Source organism: Oncorhynchus nerka, linkage group LG27 (assembly GCF_034236695.1).
Source record: "Oncorhynchus nerka isolate Pitt River linkage group LG27, Oner_Uvic_2.0, whole genome shotgun sequence".
Taxonomy (NCBI): domain Eukaryota; kingdom Metazoa; phylum Chordata; class Actinopteri; order Salmoniformes; family Salmonidae; genus Oncorhynchus; species Oncorhynchus nerka.
The window spans coordinates 63,245,652-63,266,938 of NC_088422.1; the positions used below are offsets into that span (position 1 = coordinate 63,245,652).

Sequence of the window (21,287 nt, forward strand, 5' to 3'; positions counted from 1 at the left end):
TGGGGTTACGGTATGGCCAGGCATAAGCTATGGACAACGAACACAACTGCATTTTATCGATGTCAATTTAAATGCACAGAGATACTGTGACAAGATCCTGAGGCCCATTGTCGTGCCATTCACCCTCCTCCATCAGCTCATATTTCAGCATGATAATGCAGATCCCATGTCGTAAGAATCTGTGCACAATTCCTGGATGCTGAAAATGGCCCAGTTCTTCCATGGCCTGCATACTCACCAGGCATGTCACACATTTAGCATGTTTGGGATGCTCTGGATCGACTTGTACCACAGCAAGTTCCAGTTCCTGCCAATATCCATCAACTTCGCACAGCCATTGAAGAGGATTTGCACAACATTCCACAGGTCACAATCAACAGCCTGATCAACTCTATGCAAAGGAAATGTCATGTTGCAAGAGGCAAATGGTGGTCATGCCAGATACTGACTGGTTTTCTGATCGACGCTCCTACCACAGGAAGCACCAGTGACTCTGTCTTTAAAAAAGTGGTCAGATGAAGCAGATGCTAAACTACAGGACTGTTTTGCTAGCAGACTGGAATATGTTCCGGGATTCTTCCGATGGCATTGAGGAGTACATCAGTCACTGGCTTTATCAATAAGTGCATTGAGGAGGTCGTCCCCACAGTGACTGTACGTACATACACCAACCTGAGGCCATGGATTACAGGCAATATTTGCACTGAGCTAAAGGGTAGAGCTGCCGCTTTCAAGAAGCGGGACTCTAACCCGGAAGCTTATAAGAAATCCCACTATGCCCTCCGACGAACCATTAAACACCAGCGCCGAGAGCTGCCAAATAACACGAGAACTGCCAAATGACACGAACCGACCAGACAAGCAAAATAACTTCTATGCTCGCTTTAAGGCAGGTAACACTGAAACATGCATGAGAGCATCAGCTGTTCCGGACGACTGTGTGATCACGCTCTCCGCAGCCGATATGAGTAAGACCTTTAAACAGGTCAACATTCACAGGACCAGACGGATTACAAGGACATGTACTCTGAGCTTGCGCTGATTAACTGGCAAGTGTCTTCACTGACATTTTCAACCTCTCCCTGTCTGAGTCTGTAATACCAACATGTTTCAAGCAGAACACCATAGTCCCTGTTCCCAAGAACACTAAGGTAATCTGCCTAAATGACTACCGACCCGTAGCACTCACGTCTGTAGCCATGAAATGCTTTGAAAGGCTGGTCATAGCTCACATCAACACCATTACCACAGAAACCCTGACCCACTCCAATTTGCATACTGTAGCAACAGATCCACAGATGATGCAATCTCTACTGCACTCCACACTGCCCTTTCCCACCTGGACAAAAGTGAGAATGCCAGTCATTGACTACAGCTCAGTGTTCAACACCATAGTGCCCTCAAAGCTCATCACTAAGCTAAGGACCCTGGGGACTAAACACCTCCCTCTGGAACTGGATCCTGGACTTCCTGAAGGGCTGCCCCCAGGTGGTAAGGGTAGGTAATAACACATCCGCCAGGCTGATCCTCAACACGGGGGCCCCTCAGGAGTGCGTACTCAGTCCCCTCCTGTACTCCCTGTTCAGTCATGACTGCACGGCCAGGCACGACTCCAACACCATTAAGTTTGCTGATGACATAACAGTGTTAGGCCTGATCACCGACAACGATGAGACAGCCTATAGGGAGAAGGTCAGAGACCTGACCGTGTGGTGCAAGGACATCAACCTCTCCCTCAATGTGATCAAGACAAACGAGAAGATTGTGCACTACAGGAAAAGTAGGACCGAGCACGCCCCAATTCTCATCAACGGGGCTGTAGTGGAGCGGGTTGGGAGCTTCAAGTTCCTTGGTGTCCACATCACGGAAAACTCTACCTACATGTACATAATTACCTCAATTACCTTGACACGGGTGCCCCTCGAACATTGACACATTGACTCTGTACTGGTACCGACTGTATATAGCCCTGCTATTGTTATATACTGCTGCTCTTTAATTATTTGTTATCTCTTACATTTTTAGGGATTTTCTTAAAACTGCATTGTTGGTTAAGGGCTTGTAAGTAAGCATTTCACAGTGCTACACCTGTTGTATTCCGCGCATGTGACAAAGATTTGATTTGATTTACCTTTATTAAGGTATCTGTGAGCAACAGATGCGTGTCTCTATTCCCAGTCATGTGAAATCCATAGATGATTTCCTTATGAACTGTAATGGAGAAAAATCTTTGAAATTGTTGAATGTTGCGTTTATATTTTTGTTTAGTTTAGAATTAGTGTTTGACACAACTTTGCAAAGCCAGCCACAATATTAATATTAATATGAAATTAGATGATAATTACCTTTCAGACATTACATTTTCATTTATTTTTACCTTGGAAATTCATATTTTCTAACAGCAAAAATTATGTTTAGAAAGAAATACAGAAAACCCATATGCCTTCAAATGTTGTGTATTCTAAGGAATTAACTATTCTAATCTTTATTTCACTCTCTTTATATACTATATGCTCAAACAGACATAAGAGATAGGAATCATATGTCCTGTTTTTTTCAGTTCTCACAAGCACTGCAAAACAACCAATAAAAACGCAGCTCTCGTTTTATGTAGGCTGCAGCCTATAAAAACGGCATCTTCCTCTTCGTTTTCAGTCTTCACACGAGCCCCATGGAATGTCAGATTTAACAACTTTAACATGCTATTGAAGTTGGCTGGTTAAGCTAATATAAAAATAAATAAAAGTAGGGACAATGCAACCCGAATCTTTATTACTGGGTGCTGGAACATCCATGGCCGTCACTTCGCATTGGAAATCGAATGAGATGCTCAACTGGTCTGTGGTTACCCAGGGAAACGCCACGGCGCTTGGTGATATGGAGATGCCTGGGAACCCACGTTCGCAATATGGACAATTCTCTCCGTCTACCTCCGTGTTCTTGGCCGTGCTCATGACACTTCTTGTCTTCGCCACTGTGCTCGGCAACGCGCTTGTAATATTAGCCTTTGCGGTGGAGAAAAGTTTGCGAACTCAAGGGAACTTTTTCTTTTTGAATTTGGCCATAGCCGATTTACTCGTCGGTGAGTGCGTAAATGTATTGTGTGAGCAAATACATTGTGTGCCATTGTTGTAAAGGTATACATACTGTTGTGCATGATTCATAAGCTACTGCTACCCATACATATTTTCTCTCTGTACTGTTCTATATTGCCAAAATATCTGAACGCGTTTCAAATGCGTGCTTAATAGTCGTGCGTAAAATGTGTGTTCCATCCCACCTGTAGGAGGCTTTTGTATTCCTGCGTATATCCCCTATGTCATTACCGGCGAGTGGAAACTCGGACGAGGTCTTTGCAAGATATGGCTGGTGGTGGACTATACTTTATGCACTGCATCAGTGTTCAACATCGTCCTGATCAGCTTCGACAGATTTATATCTGTAACACGAGCGGTGAGAAAAGATTTACGCATGATTATCCTTTCCTGCAGCAGGTTTCATTTTCAACTGTCTGCGAGTGATTTGGAAGTAATGAAATGTAAAGACATATCAAAATATCATAATTGAAAGGTTTTCTTTAGTGCACCAAGAACCTGTGTACACCCCATTTCAATAATGCCACCATTCCGTTATTTCTGTATCAGGTGAGCTACAGGTGTCAGAAAGGTGTGACCCGGGAGGCTGTTCTGAAGATGCTGAGTGTGTGGCTGGCTGCTTTCCTACTCTATGGGCCAGCGATCATTATCTGGGAATACATCGCCGGTAGTAGCGTGGTGCCCGACAAAGAGTGCCACGCAGAGTTTTACTTCAACTGGTATTTCTTGATGACGGCATCCACTGTTGAGTTTTTCACCCCCTTTGTTACCGTCATGTACTTCAACATCAGCATCTACATCAACATCAGGAGGCGGAACCAGGTGAGGGATGAGCAGCCCGTCGAGGGGCCTGGGGACTGTGAGATGGAGGCCCTCAAAGCTGGAGTTCAGCATGTATTCTTCGTCAGACCAGTGGAAGGTGAAGCCCAAAGGATCCCAGACAATGCTGCCAGGTTAGGAGGTATTCTATCTACTGCTAAAGTGTCAGCAGTAACTGGGAACAGCAACCATGAGACAAGTAAGGACAGCACAATTCTGGACCTTCCTCCACTGCAAGTGGATGATGTGGTCCAGCATTCCAGGAGGACGCGGTTCCAGTCAGCGGAGCACTCGTTCAGTAAACAGCGCAGCCAATCTGAAGTAGCTGCCAGTCGTTTTCGTCTCTCAAAGGACAAGAAGGTTGCCAAGTCCCTGGCAGTGATTGTGTGTGTGTTTGGCCTGTGCTGGGCTCCCTACACACTGTTAATGATCATTCGTGCAGCATGTCATGCCCAATGTGTCCAGCACTACCTGTATGAAATCTCCTTCTGGTTACTGTGGGTCAACTCCTCCATCAACCCTGTCCTTTACCCGCTGTGTCACACCAGCTTCAGAAAGGCTTTCAGAAAACTGCTTTGTACCACCAAGATTCAAATTCAGCCACAGTATATGGAACAAATGTATTAAGCATGACCAAATTGCACTGACAACTATGGCCTCGTTCTGACAGTTTTACATAATCAGTCGTCTCATGATGTTAGTGTAGGCGGACAGGTCGTACGAGTGTTGCACAACACTGGGTACAGACGGTCACCATGAATATTGTTTTGTGTTTCTGTGTAGCACGTGCTTGTTTGCAGATCTTACGTGTATTAGTTACCTTTACAACAAATGTAATGTCTGTTTTATGTTGAACAATAAATACATGCAGCAGCTCATCTCCAATATGTTTATTACCCTGGCGTCTACCTTAGACTTCAGGCAACAGTGTTCAACACCTTTTTTGCAACACGTACCGTATGTTAGCCTTTATATAGGCACCAAAATGCCGCTAAACGACAAAGAAAAACATGTTCTCAGCTGTGATTGTTATTCCGTGGGCCATCAACGAGAGATTGTCTCCATTGAACAGTCACCTAGCAACGGATGAAGGAAAACGGAATAACAGCCGTAGTCAGGAGATAGCTAATTGGTCCTCATTTGTTAAGCATGAGTCACAACACAACCTTGACCATCCAAACTAAATAGTAGAAAACACCGAAAGTGTTTCTAAAAATATAACTTTCATAATAACCTTGTCTTTCATGAAAGGGTGACCATTTTGTAAACAAATGTCGATCCATTCACTAACGTGAATCTCCCTTTCAGTGCACAGACTCAGCATGAATTCAAAACCAGAGGCTAGTTACCTGCAGCATAACGGAAGATGGACACCGAGTTATAGACATGTAGGGTTAATATCAATTTGTTTATTTGTGCAAACGACATGATATTTATTCTGTTTTTGCTGATTTACAAGTAGCTCATACATACAATAGGGTTCAGAATCCAGAATACAACGAGATGAATAGAACCCAACCCCAGCAGAGATCTTTTAATCAATGTGGACATCTAAGAAATTAAAGGTTAGCTGCCACTTTAGTAGCGCCAGTGACAAAGGGGTATCATACACATCAGTTCCTCCTACCACTCATTGAGATATCCAGAGCAGGTCTATGTAAAAGCATGCACCAACACACGCCGCTTAACTCTCTACAAATGGCTGTCAACCACAGAAGTAAGGCCGCAACCAGGAGAAAAAAAAAGCTCAAGCTAAATGAGTGAAGCAGTTGAGGAGAGAGAGGAGGGCAAAGGAAAATCTACAGCCGACTGCCCAGGTGTTAGTCCATGGAGGAGAAGGGGTTGTTGGGTCACAGCGTTAGGTCTATGGGATAACTCTCCCCCAGTACGACCTAGTAATGACGAGACATAAAAGCAGGCAATTTCTTTCATTTGCATGACCATGAAATCATGATGACGTACAGACAGAGGAGATGAGTAGGGTACAAAGTTTAAACATGAGCTTCCACTGGCTAGATCTTCGCCTACTGAGGGTGACGACGGACAACAGAAATGGTCAAATATGATGGAATGACAACACACAGGAAGTGCAAGGCAAACTGCAGCCTGTACACCATGTATTCTCAAAAGCAACACCTTTAAATGCAACACCTTATGCTAAAAATGGTAACATGAAATAAAGGGGGATGATAGAAGGAAATAGAGTGAGAGGAGAAAAGGATAGAAAGAGAAAGAAATAGAGAGAGATGGAAGGCAGGTGTTGTTGGTGGGGTTGGCATTTTTCCCAATGGATGGAATACCCTGGTGTGAGTGTACATGTGTGTAAATATATATATAGATATTTATAAGTGTAGCGAGCCCTACAGCACCAGGCCCTCATAAGCAGGTCCCTCGGCCTCCGGCGACTCTCTCTGCAGACGCAGGTGCTCCAGTGTGTTGTGGAAGTGTTTGTTGATCTGCTCCGTCTCCTCGCTGGCCTCCAGGTTTGGCAGGTCCTCTCGGATCTTCTGGATCAGCTGGTTCAGAACCTGGACTGTCACCTACAGGGGATCAAGGCAGCTCATGATTTCAAATAATAATTTCAAATAAGTTGAAATTAGTGAGAGAAAAAGTACGTATTACCTACTGTAGATATGCAGAAATATACTCAGTTATAAGACAAAAGTTATATAATGATTTAGGGGGGAAAAAAATGTCATCAGTGTCTCAAATTGTTCTGACTATGGAGCCCCCGTTCTCAGTCCCTGGAGGCCTAGTACCCTCTCTAGCTGTTAAGAAAAACACCCTGTAGGACACCCCAACTGAGGCAGATGGGGTATCTGTCTGTGGAGAGTGGGTGGGTGAGCTGTAGCCTCCTGTCCTTCCCTCCTTGCTGCGCTGGTAAATAACCACAAAAGAGTGGGCGTCCCCTTGGTGTCCTAGCAAGTCCCAACACTGTTCCAATAAACTCAGAGAACACGGGAGATTGGATGGCGTCACTCCAGGCAGCTCAATGTGACCGTCTGCACTTGAAGTGCGTTGAAAAGACGTCAGGATTTCATAATGCAAGCCTGGTTCTTAAAAAAGCATGTCAGGAATGAGTGATAGTATAGACGATGAGGACAAAAGGGAAGAAATGTGCACATACCGCATCATTCTCTCTTTCGTAGAAACAGACGTATCTGTTCAGGATCTCAATGAAGAGCTGCACTTGCAATGACGGGTCCATGCACTGGTTGGCGATTTTCAGGGCCTTCTTTAAGCACTCCATCACCCTCTTCCCGTCAAGAATCTGAGGACAAAGACGGTGGTGTAAAACTCTTTTACCACGCATTCACACACACGCCACCTGTGATGAAGAGGAAGTTGAAACTCTTAATATAAATATAGAACAAAGAGAACCTCTTACTGCATTTCCCACGCTTCAATACTCTGATTATGTGTCATTATGCGCAAGGAACCTTACAATTACCACCCTGCTTGTCATATGGGGATTTATTTTTTACATCTCATCAGAGCAGAAGACAAAGCAAGGCAATCAATCTCAATACTTGGTTACTAGACTGTTACTGCATCTCTGTTACTATGGTGACACCATCATCTTTAGAAAGGCACTGTATTTTACACAATAATTATATATTTATCCTCTTTGTGATCACAACCCCCACCTCCTCTCCATTCTTTTCAGTGTTGCGTCCGGACCAGAAGAGGTGTGCACAGATGCTGACGGCACGACACTGGTCTGGCTTCTTGAGCAGTTTGGAGGCAGCGAGCGCACACTGTGTCCTCAGAGGCTCGTGGTTCTCCTCGCTGAAGCATTTTGTTCTCTCAAACGTGCCGATGATCAGCGTGATAGCTGCTAGTTGAGCCTTGGAGTCGCTGATCTCATCCTCATACAGGGAGAAGGCCTGGGGGGGGGGGGGGGGCAGTCGTATGTTATGATTCACAGAGAAAACAGATATAGAAAAATTCCTGACTGTGAAATCAGTGGATCAATGCTGCCAACACAGGGCACAAGTAAACCTAAGGCGAAGAGGGGCAGTGACCTCCTTCCTCCAATATTTAACACTCAACCCATTTTGTCCCTTGTACCTGTGACATAAACTCGTAGGCCACAGTCTCGTGGTTCTCAAAGCCAATCTCTCCTGCGGCCAGCGCCCCTGTAGGAAGAGTCTGAGGGGCAGCTCAGCCAGCTCAGCCTTGATCAGAGCACTGATGGTTTGGTGGGCAAATGAGAAGATCTTCTGGCACTTCTTCTCCCATTTATCATCCTGTGGGACGTGTTCAACAAAGAGGAAACAGTTCAAATCCACCTTCCTGTTTATCATAAATCATCCTCTTCATAACTTCGTTAAAAAAAACGATGTATACTGAACAAAAATATAAATGCAACAATTACAAAGATTTTACTGAGTTACAGTTCATAGAAGGAAATCAGTCAACTTAAATAAATAAATGATGCCCTAATCGATGGATTTCACGTGACTGGGCAGGGGGCACATCCATTGGTAGGCCTGGGAGGGCATAGGCCCACCCACTTGGGAGCCAGGTCCACCCACTGGGGAGTCAGGCCCAGCCAATCAGAATGGGTTTTTCCCCACAAAAATACTTTATTACAGAGAGAAATACTCCTCAGCATCTCCCCTCCCTGACGATCCCACAGGTGAAGAAGCCAGGTGTGGAGGTCCTGGGCTGGCGTGGTAACACGTGGTCTGCGGTTGTGAAGCCGGTTGGATGTACTGCCAAATTCTCTAAAACAACGTTGAAGGCATCTTATAGTAGAGACATTAACATTCAATTATCTGTCAACAGCTCTGTTGGACATTCCTGCAGTCAGCATGCCAATTGCACACTCCCTCAAAACATCTATGGCATTGTGTGACAAAACTGCACATTTTAGAGTGACCTTTCATTTCCCCCAGCACAAGGTGCTCCTGTGTAATGCTCATGCTGTTTAATCAACTTCTTTACATCTCACACCTGTCAGGTGGATGGATTATCTTGGCAAAGGAGAAATGCTCACTAACAGGGACGTAAACAAATTTGTGCACAACACTTGAGACTTGTACACTTGTGTGTATGGAACATTTCTGGGATCTTCCATTTCAGCTCATGAAAAATGGGACCAACACTTTACACGTTGGGTTTATATTTTTGTTCAGAAAAGTTAGGGTAAGGGTTACGTGGCGTACTGATGAAGAGTTTTCTTTGTAGCGGAAGGCCAGCTGATAGGCAGCAAACACCAGCGGTGGAAGAGTGTAGCGAATCCTCTGGTTCCCCCCAGCACCAAAGTGCTTCCTGGCTGTATTCAGGATCTGAAGAACATGACGGAGCCCACCATTAACATATGCCATGAAACACATCTCCTGAAAACACATTGATACTGTAACGGAATTCAACTGTATGGGAAGCAAAGCTTACCAGATACTGTTGGTCGGGGTCATCGGAAAGCAGCAGATGAATGAAGCGACCCACAAGGCTCTGCTCCTCAGCAAAGTCCTCTGGGTCTGGGTCCTCAGCGGGCTGGTCTGGCTGGTCCTGGATCAGTGTCGACACCAGGGACAGGATGGCATCCACCTGAAGGGAGAGAAAAGCGGTGCTTCAGCAGTGAGATATTTACAGTGCTTTCAGAAAGTATTCACACGCCTGGACCTTTTCCACATTTTGTTGTTACAGTCTGAAATAAAAATGGATCAAATTGAGATTGTGTCACTGGCCTACACACAATACCACACAATGTAAAAAAGTGTACTTTTGTCTTTAGATAAAAATAAATAAAAAAATAAAAAATGAAAAGTATTCAACTCCTTTGTTATGTCAAGACTGAATGAGTACAGGAGGAAAACTGTGCTTAACAAGTGACATAAGTTCCATGGACTGAAAGTTTTTTTTTAAAGCAGACACTGTATATCCCTTTGAGCATAGTGAAGTTATCAATTACATTTGGATAGTGTATCAATAAACCCAGTCGCTACACGGATACAGGAATCCTTCCTAACTCAGTTGCCGGAAAGGAAGGAAACCGCTCAGAGATTTCACAATGAGACCAATGGTGACCTTAAAACAGTTACAGTTTAATGGCTGTGATAAGAGAAAGCTGAGGATGGATCAACAACATTGTAGTTACTCCAGAATACTAACCTAACTGACAGAGTGAAAAGAAGGAAGCCTGTACAGAATACAAATATTCCAAAACATGCATCCTGTTTGCAATAAGGAACTAAAGTATAATCCTGCTAAAAATGTGGCAAAGAAATGCACTTTTGGTCCTGAATATAAAGCATTATGTTTGGGGGCACATCCAACACAACACATCACAGAGTACCACTCTTCACATTTTCAAGCATGGTTGAGGCTGCATCATGTTATGGGTATGCTGTTCATCAGGAAGGACTAGGAAGTTATTTAGGACAAAAATAAACAGAGCCAAGCACAGGCAAATCCTAGAGAAAAATCTGGTTCAGTCTGCTTTCCAACAGACACTGGAAGAAGAATTCACCTTTAAGCAGGAAAATAACCTAAAATACATGGCCAAATCTACACTGGAGTTGCTTACCAAGAAGACATTTAATGATCCCGAGTAGCCTAGTTACAGTTTTGCCAAATTGGCTTGAAACTCTATGGCAAGACTTGAAAATGACTGTCTAGCAATGATCAACAACCAACATGACAGAGCTTGAAGAATTATAAAATGGGCAAATATTGTTCAATCCAGGTATGCAAAGCTCTTAGATACTTACCCAAAAACACTCACAGCTGTAATCGCTGCCAAAGGTGATTCTAAAATGTATTGACTCAGGGGGTTGAATATTTATCTAACAAAGAAATGTGTACTTTTTAATTTTTTTTAATATAAATTTCAAAATCATAGAATTTTACAAATTAGAGTATTGTATGGACTGTTGACAAAAAGGACCATTAAATAAATTAAAAATCCCACTTTGTAACATACCAAAATGTGTAAAAAGGAGTGTAAATACTTTCTGAAAGCACAGTATCATCAACAAGTTTTCTTGAGCAGACTGGAAAGGGCTATTAGTGGCAACAACAACAACAAAACAAAAAAAACAAAAATAATTGACAGACTGCAAGTATATTATAATGGAGTTGAAGTTATATCGTGGCCAAAAAGGTATGGGTGAAGATAGTTATATAAGTTAGGGGGGGAAAGGCTTTTAAAAAGGCCTCTTATGGCATTACTGGGAAATCAATGATCTCCTGGAGTCCCACTAAGAGCGCTCTTAGAAAAGGCTGGTGCTCTGAATCATTGTTCACATTGACCTTTTCCAAATTGAAAAGTTAGAAAAGGTTATTATGACTTTAACAGCCAATATCTTGAAGAAGAGAATTGATGAAAATAAGTAGCCAGACTGCATGGAAGTATACAATACAAAGAGCCTTTTGTTCATGCTTACCTAAACAAAGTAAGGTGAAGAGGCCAACAACAAGAAAACACTTATGAGAAAGAACACAGCTCAATGTGCAAAAATATCAGTACGTGTTTGTGTGTACAATACCGGTCAAAAGTTTGCACACACCTACTCATTCAAGGGTTTTTCTTTATTTGTACTATTTCCTACATTGTAGAATAATAGTGAAGAAATCAAAACTATGAAATAACACATATGGAATCATGTAGCGACAAAGAAAGTGTTAAACAAATAAAAAATATATTTAGATGAGATCCTTCAAAGTAGCCACCCTTTGTCTTGATGACAGCTTTGCACACTCTTGGCACTCAACCAGCTTCATGAGGTTCTTACTTGGATTGCATTTCAATTAACAGGTGTGCCTTGTTAAAAGTTAATTTGTGGAATTTCTTTCCTTCTTAATGCATTTGAGCCAATCAGTAGTGTTGTGACAAGGTATGGGTGGTATACAGCAGATAGCCCGATTTGGTAAAAGACCAAGTCCATATTATGGCAAAAACAGCTCAAATAAGCAAAGAGAAATTACAGTGCATCATTACTTTAAGACATGAAGGTCAGTCAATCTGAAAATTTGCAGCCCAAATAAATGCTTCACAGGGTTCAAGTAACAGACACATCTCAACATCAACCGTTCAGAGGAGACTGCGTGAAACAGGCCTCATAGTCGAACTGCTGAGTGCTAAGAAGAAGAGACTTACACTTGGGCCAAGAAACACAAGTAATGGATATTAGACAGGTGGAAATCTGTCTTTGGTCTGATGAGTCCAAATTTGAGATTTTTGGTTCCAACCGCCGTGTTTTTGTGAGACGCAGAGTAGGTGAACGGATGATCTTTGCATGTGTGGCTCTCACCATGAAGCATGGAGGTGGTGGTGTGATGCTGCTTTGCTGGTGATACTGTCAGTGATTTATTTAGAATTCAAGGCACACTTCACCAGCATGGCTATCACAGAATTCTGCAGTGATACGCCATCCCATCTGGTTTGCACTTAGTGGGACTATCATTTGTTTTTCAACAGGACAATGACCCAACACACACCTCCAGGTGGTGTATGGACTATTTGATCAAGAAGGAGAGTGATGGTGTGCTACATCAGATGACCCGGCCTCCACAATCACCTGACCTCAACCCAATTAAGATGGTTTGGGATGAGTTGGACTGCAGAGAGAAGGAAAAGTAGCCAACAAGTGCTCAGCATAAGTGGGAACTCCTTGTTGGACTGCTGGAAAAACATTCCTCATGAAGCTGGTTGAGAGAATGCCAAGATTGTGCAAAGCTGTCATCAAGGCAAAGGGTGACAACTTTGAAGAATCTCAAATATAAAATATATTTTGATTTGTTTTACACTTTTTTCATTACTACATGATTCCATGTGTTATTTCATAGTTGATGTCTTGATTATTCTACAATGTAAAAAATAGTAAAAAATAAAGAAAAACCCTGGACTGAGTAGGTGTGTCCAAACATTTGACTGGTACTGTATGTGTGCGTTGGTGTGTGTGTGTGTGTCGGTGTGTGTGTGTGTGTGTGTACTGACCTGCTCCTGGGATATAATGGTGGTGTTGTAGTCCAGAGTGTTGCTCAGAACGTAACAGCTCATGCTTTTGCGGGACTCATAATCAAAGTACTCGAAGAGTGGTGGGAAGTGCTTGAGTTGCAGAACGGTCAGAATGTTGTTGTAGGTGTCCACTGGGATCTTCAGCAGCCTAGTCAACTCTTTCGAGACCGCGCTACTGGTTGCAATGCTTCGAAAGGGGGGAGACAATGGCGTTGAGAATGAAAATACTGAAGTAGCTACAGCAGTTTCCTTTGTCAGCTATTTATGAAAATTGGGAAATATAATAACTTCCAAACATCACATGACTGATATATATATATATATATATGTCTAAAGAAAAAAGGGAATTAGATACAACTTCTTACAGAGATTTGAGATCATAGATGGGCATGATGAACGTTATTTCTTTTTAAAAATTCATTACTGTTTGATGAGGAAATCTACTCTGCAACGGACTTTCTTTTGAGATTTGTAAACCTTTCAGTCTCAAGTATGGCTGAACAAAGCACTGTAGCCTACTCTAGCACTTTGCTGAAGAATTAGGTTTTTCTACCATTTTTCTACTAGCGGTTGTTTGTTCAGCAAGCTCTTAATGCAAGATCGGTGGCAGGTATATAAATATTTATTTTCTTGCCTGTTTTGCATGTTATTTTGGCATTAATACATGTCACATCAGTTTGCAAACAATATAAAAATATATGTATCATTGAGTTAATAAAGCAGCATACAAACATGGTCCTTTTTTGTTTTCTTGAGTGAGGCAGCTCCAAAATGCAAGTGTTTCAGCCTAGCTCAGTGCTTTCTGTGGTGGTGGTGGGGCAAGCCAGCAGAAAATAGGAGCATTGCGCCGTGATTGGCTCAGTGTTCTGTCACTCATGGGGACACTACATAATCGCCAAGTTTAAGTCCTTAGTAAGGGTAGACATCCAAGATTTCAGACCTTTGGGTCCTGCCGTAGAGTTATATTACAAGTGCCCTTCCAAGAAGGCTCAAGGTCATCGGCCACAAATAAAATGATGTCAATGACGTTATACGCACTGTAGCCTTGATTGGACTGATCATGTCAACATCTTACTTCAAAGTCTTTGCTAGCAGTCATTATGAATCAAGTTGACAATCTACTGGAAAATCATTTTTAATCCTTGTCATATGAAGATAAATAATTCAGATAAATTATAGATAAAATGTATCAGTGCTTGGCCATAAAGATTAAAAAGTTGGAAATTGCAAATTCAACAATGAGTGGTTTGTAAGGAATCAGTGGCTAACTGCAAGCATTGCAAAGCAACCACTAGCCTGCTATTCAATGGCGTGGCTGTGTGTTTTTTCCCCTGGTTCGCACCATAAATCCAGAGAATTCCAGACTTTGATGACAAAAATATTTATATTTTCTCCAACGCCGTATTGTAAACACATAGTTTTGTGGCCAGTGTTTGCAAACCTTTTTGTACAGATTTGACAGTGCTACTGATAGTAGTGGTAGCACTTCGCTTGCACGTGCAAACTCAGCACAAACAACATTCTATAATAGAATTGTGTTATTTGACATGTCAAATTAAAATCTTATTTAACGCGTCAAATAGTGTTATATGGGGCCTCCCAAGTGGTGCAGTGGTCTAAGGTACTGTATTGCAGTGCAGCTGTGCCATTAGAGATCCTGGTTCGAGTCCAGGCTCTGTCGCAGACGGCCGCGACCTGGAGACCAGAGCGGCGCACAATTGGTCCAGCGTCGTCCAGGTTAGGGGAGGGTTTGGCCGGCAGGGATGTTCATGTCCCATCGTGCTCTAGCGACTCCTGTAGCGGGTTGGGCGCATGCACGCTGACACAATTGCCAGGTGTGCTGGCTTCCGGATTAAGTGGGCATTGTGTCAAGAAGCAGTACGGCTTGGGGTTGGGTTGTGTTTCGGAGGACGCACAGCTCTCGCCTCTCCAGAGTCCATACGGGAGTTGCAGTGATGAGACAAGACTAACTACCAATTGAATACCACAAAATTGGGTAGAAAAATGGGCAATTAATGTGACAATTATTTTTTCCAGATTTTATTTCTTTCATCACATTCCCAATGGATCAGAAGTTTACATACAGTCAATTAGTATTTGATAGCATTGCCTTTAAATTGTTTAACTTGAGTCAAACGTTTCAGGCAGCCTTCCACAAAAAGTTGGGTGAATTTTGGCCCATTCCTCCTGACAGAGCTGGTGTAACTGAGTCAGGTATGTAGGCCTCCTTGTTCGCTTCTTCAGTTCTGCCCACAAATTTTCTATAGGATTAAGGTCAGGGCTTTGTGACGGCAACACCAATATCTTGACTTTGTTGTCCTAAAACCATTTTGTCACCATTTTGGAAGGATGCGTGGGGTCATTGTCTATTTGGAAGACCCTATAACGACCAAGCTTTAACTTCCTGACTGATGCCTTGAGATGTTGCTTCAATACATCCACATAATTCTCCCTCCTCATGATGCCATCTATTTTGTGAAGTGCACCAGTCCATCCTGCAGCAAAGCACCCCCACAACATGATGCTGCCACCCTCGTGTTTCACGGTTGGGATGGTGTTCTTCGGCTTGCAGGCCGCTCCCTTTTTCCTCCAAACATAACGATGGTTATTATGGCCAAACAGTTCTATTTTTGTTTCATCAGACCAGAGGACATTTCTCCAAAAGGTATGATCTTTGTCCCCATGTGCAGTTGCAAACCGTAGTCTGGCTTTATTATGGTGGTTTTGGAGCATTGGCTTCTTCCTTGGTTCACTGTGGATATAGATACTTTTGTACCTGTTCACTCCAACATCTTCACAAGGTCCTTTGCTGTTGTTCTGTGATTGACTTGCACTTTTCGCACCAAAGTACATTCATCTCTAGGAGACAGAACGTGTCTCCTTCCTGAGCGGTATGACGGCTGCGTGGTCCCATGGTGTTCATACGTGCGTGCTATTGTTTGTACAGCTGAACGTGGTACCTTCAGGCGTTTGGAAATTGCTCGCAAGGATGAGCCAGACTACTGGAGGTAGGATGAGCCAGACTACTGGAGGTCTACAATTATCTTTCGGAGGTCTTGGATGATTTTTTAAAATGTTCCCATGATGTCAAGCAAAGAGGCACTGAGTTTGAAGTTAGGCCTTGAAATACATCCACACAGGTACACCTCCAATTGACTGAAATTATGTCAATTAGCCTATCAGAAGCTTCTAAAGTCATGACACCATTTTCTGGAATTTTCCAAGCGGATTAAAGGCACAGTCAACTTAGTGTATGTAAACTTCTGACCCACTGGAATTGCGATACAGTGAACTATAAGTGAAATAATCTGTCTGTAAACAATTGTTGGAAAAATTACTTGTGTCATGCACAAAGTAGATGTCTTAACTGACTTGCCAAAACTATAGTTTGTTAACAAGAAATTTGTGGGGTGATTGAAAAACGAGTTTCAATGACTCAAACCTAAGTTCACGTAAACTTCCGATTTGAACTGTAGCTACAAATCAGTCAGAGCCCTGTCTGCTGCCAGAATGCCCATTCATGAATACTCAGTGGAGAAGTGCAACTAACGTACAAAATGAGTCTGAGGACGAGCTGAAATTACAATAAGAAGCATTTTAGATCTGCGTTTATAAAACGCAGCAAGATATTTCTTATGCGTTTTATCTATTTTTTCTGTGTTACGCAACCCCTGCTAATGTAATTTCATTTTAATTTCCATTAATGTATATCTTTGGCCCGATGAATTCCTCTACCAAACAAAGGAGAAGCAGAACTATCCAGATGATCAACTATGTAACACTGAGACAGGGACATGGTAGTGCTCTTACTGCTCCAGGTTGAGCTTATTGAAGATCTCCACTGTGCTCTCCAACACCTTGTCCACATAGTCCACCCGGTCAGGGTAGCACTTCATTGCCAGGTTGATGAGGGACACCTGTAGTGAGACCACATCCTCCGAAGGCATGTCCTGGCGGGACTGGAGGGAAAACATGAAATACAAAATATGTAATAACATATAATGTAGTCTACCTCAGTTGAATTACTTAAACATCCATCAAGGTCATGAGATTGAGTCGATGAGAGGAAAACTAGATCTCGATTTTGTGCCTGAATTTGTCTTTTGAGCGAGAGATATTGATATCTGCAGGGGAGAAAGAAAAAGAAGAAGAAAAAAAGAAGAACGCCTTTCTCCATCACTTACCTGTATAACTGTGGCTACTTGTTGGGAGAAAATATCAAACAGTTTGATTTCAGCAGGGATTCCAGGTCCATCTTCTCGGTGAGCAAACAAAGCCAGTCTAAAACAGAGAAGATAAATCACGTCAGTGTGTTTCAATACAATACCAGGGAAAATTGCAATCCTGTGTGTTGTGTACTGATTGAACTGAAATCATATGTAGCAGAGTTTACATCACCTGTCAATGAGAGCGATGATGATGTTTTTGACATTGACGTGCTGATGCAGGTCGGCACAGGAACGAAGGAATAGGTTCAGTGTCTGAAGGTGGAACTCATCAGGGAAAACCTGTTATAGAAGAGGAGAGCCAGGCCATAGACAGCAGGGCAGGGTGACTCCATTTGACCAGTCTATGTGAGGAATCAGTAATAGTTCATGCGTATGCATTTCCTACTACAGACCTTGACGCAATGACAAACTGGAAACGGTAGTTACCTGAATGATGCACTCCATGAGATATTCTTGAGCCAGGGAATCTCTGCAGTTTACCACCTGTTCTAGGACACCGGACAGCACAATCTGGGGAGAGAAATAACCCAAATACAATGTAACACAATGGACATCCTCTCTAGATATAAGGGACTTAAGTATTTGTTTATTTTCTGCACGTTGTAATACATATTCAATGTAATATTTTATCCAATGCTGCATCCCTCTTTGCCAATCATAATTTCTAAGGTAAAGTAGACATAATAGCAGAAATAAAACATCAAGAGGTGCTCAGGGTTAAGAACCTCTCTCGGAGCTTGACAAGGATCATCTTCCCTTGTCTCCACGCCCTCAGATAGACAAACGACAAAGGCTAAACCCTACATAATTCTATAGGTGCTCTGTATTCTAGAACAGTACATGATGTGTTCCTATGCTCCCCTGCATGGCAGGATTCTCTCAATTCAAGTACATTAATTCATTTGCGAGCCAATATCTGAAAAGTGGCACAAAAAAAGCATACTGATTCATATTAACTACACAGTCTTCAAGTCAGTTTCAGATGAATCATACATTAGCATTCAGATTTAATGTCAAGTGTTCCATTTTACTTCTAGTACATGCAAATGTGCAGCTCTAGACATTGATACATATCTAGGCAGACGTAAACACAAACCTGTTTATACTTGTCCACGTTGACCCCCTCCAGCTGGCTGAGTCGAACCAGGTTGGTCCCGACCAGGATGCGCAGCTCTTGCCTCTCCTTCTCCCTCTTCTCCCTGTCTCGGCTGTGGCCCTGGTGCTGCATGCGCACCCACAGCTTATTCATCTCAGCAAAATTCAGCAACACAAAGTCAATGGAGTCGTTAATGTCTCCCGTCATCGCATCCTCCCCCCTGGAAAGACAGAGACGAGGACCAAAAGTTCTGCCTCGTTAACTGGAGCATGATATATCAAGAGGAAGTATATAAGCCTTTTCATTAAATCAATAACTCTTAAGGTCACATTTAAACCTTCTGGGATGATTGCTAAACAACGAGCTCAAATCTCTTCCAATCAGAGGACGGACACAACGTAATGAGAAGGTCTGATAAATACACTGTGAGGCCTGGATTGCGAGTGGGAATCGGTCGATGAGAATGAGTGAGGGGCAGCTCAGGAGGGGAGCCCCGTGAGGAGAAAATCTGAATTGCGTACTCTTTTTCCTCACCTCCTTCTCAAAAACCATTGGATGAGAAAACCAAAGGTCCCTCCCCTCTGACCTTCTCCTCCAAAGGGTTTCATCATGAAGGTGGCAAGGCAAGAGGATTCAAGGAGTATGCAATTGAGATTCTCCCTTTGTTCTTACTCTAGCTGCTCCCCGTCGTCAGGCAAGATGTTGCGGGTGCACTGCAGCAGGTAGTTTCTGAGGAACAGGCCTCTCAGCGGGTGCTGCACCCCACGACACATCTCCACCAGGTCCTTCAGGATGTCCTTACGCGACTGAGGGAAGGAGCGAACATACACCACCCCCACAGTGATCAGCAGGTAACTGGGAGAGAGGAGAGGAGAGGGGGGGGGGGGGGGGGGGGGGGTCATTACCTGTTCTGTTTCCTATTCCTCTAGGGACAAGCTCCTTCATCTGATTCGCACTGCCTAAAGGAGGGCATTGTTGTCACATGTACAAGTAGGCTAGTCCAAGAGAACATGTGCAGCTTACACTTATTCACTATCTGAAACGATCATAAGGATGCTTGAGTACTCACAGTCTGGGGATGATGTTCCCTGCATATTGAACCAGCTCATAGAGGTCAGCCACCTTCCTGCCTTTGGCAAACTCATCTGTCAGGTACACCTCCAGGTAGTGGAGCTCGTCAGAGATGGCCATGTCTGCACTCAGAATTAGGGACTCATAGCACAATTGTAAACAACACCAAACATAGACTTGCCTAGAACAGTCAAATGATCTTGAGAATGAGTGCATTTTGTTTCTATGTCTAGACCAGAGAGCCATAGGTTGCAGCAGGTAAAGGATACAGAGTTCGTAGTAGCTCTTTGGCGATAACATGGAGGTCCTGAGTTCGCCCAGCATGTTAGATGCATGTTTCAATGCATCCATCAGCTTGTTCTTGTCCTACAGATGGAAGTGTCAATAAAACAAGTCAATGAGTATACAGTACAACAGTTCGTTTAATATCTGATACACTGCTCCAAAATATGCTGTAATGTAACTTGCGGCTTGGAAACACTGTCTCTCTCATACACTGATGAGGGTCAGAGAACACAATACATATTTGCTATATTGTTAACAGAAAAGAGAAGGAAATCAAACGGACCCACAAAGGAGGAAATAGGTAGATCTTACCAGGCAACGCTTCATCTGAAATGACTGGACCTTGACAGCCTGCACAGCTTCATCAAGTAGCTTTTCCTGCTCGTCCTGGGGTGACTGCTGTGTGGTAGGCTGAAAGACAGCACACAGAAGCTCAGAGGAATGCCATGCATGTTACTCTGACATACTCCATCCACCATTACAGCTACAGTGGTTTACAGTTACAGGGAGCCGAGACATGACATTGACTCAGATGCTCAGTAAACTGGCTATGCACACAGGAAAATAATTCAATGATTGGTGGTACTGTACTGGCCAACATAAACATCGAGTTAGCTAATTCATAGTTATTCTAATGTCAGCCCCTCTGGATGGCCTAAGATTAGAAATGGTGAAAAAAATGGCACATGCCTCATCAAGAGTGTAGTAGGTGTAGACTGCAAGCTAGCACTGAGTGACCAGACTATCATCAAATGGTTCGCTACTGATTCGTATGCACTGTGTTCACACGAACCATGTTCATTTCTAGCATCACCAGAATGAATGATCAATGACTGACATCTGTTGGCTAACCTTTGTTATTGAACTAGATAGCTAACGTCAGTTGTGGTGGCCAGGTTTATATATTTGGACCTCTCTGTCACGGATAACCAATCGAGTTTAGCTAGTTAGTTACATATGCTAAGTTAAATCGATATTCTCATTGATCTGTACTAGCTACGTTAGTTAGCTAGATAGCTAACTGGCTAACGCGTCTAGAAATTTCATGAAAATACTAGCTAACAAACTGCACTCCTTTGACTTGGTGAAGTTCGTGTCTTAAAAGTAAGAGATGAAACTAATCGACCATAAGAGATGCTAGACATCAATGAATCGGGTAGATTCTTCAAAAATGAAATATGTTGACAGTTAGTCTACAGCCTTGGCCAGCTACTAGCTAACATGTAGCTATCTGGCTTTTAACTAGGCCGTAGCTAACTAGCACCACCCACAATTTGAGTCTGTTTTCGAGTCTCAGCCATACAGCAATAACAAAAAAACAATACCGAAAAGTAATGACTCACATAGGAGGAATGGATGGATAATAATCACAAGTATAAAGTGTAGCTATTTTTGCCGTTTCACTTACCATGATTATCAAGTTTGTATCAGCAAACTGGTAGCTAACCCTGAAATCGTTTCCCAGTCATGTGACTGCTACCAATCCACCAGCTACCCGGTTTCCACAAGTTACCACAGCCACAAAGTCAAAATAGACTATGTCGTAAAAATGTATGAAAACAACTATTTGCTTTTATGTCTTAATTTAAGGATAGATAGGATTAGAAATAGACTGTGGTTAAGGTTGAGGTTATGATTAGGTTTATACTCCGATTTTAAGAAGATAAATTGTATACATGGGCGGGGTTTATGACTTTGTGGCTTTAATAACGAGTGAAGACCCC

General features: G+C 42.9%; 2 protein-coding genes across 2 annotated transcripts; one reads left to right on the forward strand and one right to left on the reverse strand.

Annotated features, from left to right (window-relative positions):
- The first annotated feature begins 2,674 nt into the window (after positions 1-2,674).
- On the forward strand, positions 2,675-4,792 carry LOC115112122 (histamine H3 receptor-like). The gene is made up of 3 exons (XM_029638940.2): positions 2,675-3,082; positions 3,287-3,453; positions 3,645-4,792. Exons 1-3 carry the CDS (start codon positions 2,755-2,757, stop codon positions 4,539-4,541), a joined length of 1,392 nt encoding a protein of 463 aa, XP_029494800.2. The 5' UTR covers positions 2,675-2,754; the 3' UTR covers positions 4,542-4,792.
- Positions 4,793-5,303: 511 nt separating this feature from the next.
- On the reverse strand, positions 5,304-21,162 carry LOC115112121 (vacuolar protein sorting-associated protein 35-like). Its single transcript, XM_029638937.2, is given in 18 exon segments — positions 5,304-6,454; positions 7,042-7,185; positions 7,562-7,801; positions 7,986-8,050; positions 8,053-8,164; positions 9,086-9,208; positions 9,315-9,470; positions 12,862-13,069; positions 16,693-16,841; positions 17,067-17,163; positions 17,281-17,390; positions 17,538-17,621; positions 18,208-18,427; positions 18,880-19,062; positions 19,277-19,400; positions 19,548-19,644; positions 19,876-19,974; positions 20,972-21,162. Coding segments are annotated over 18 exon segments (2,394 nt in total). The 5' UTR covers positions 20,975-21,162; the 3' UTR covers positions 5,304-6,274.
- Positions 21,163-21,287: the final 125 nt, after the last annotated feature.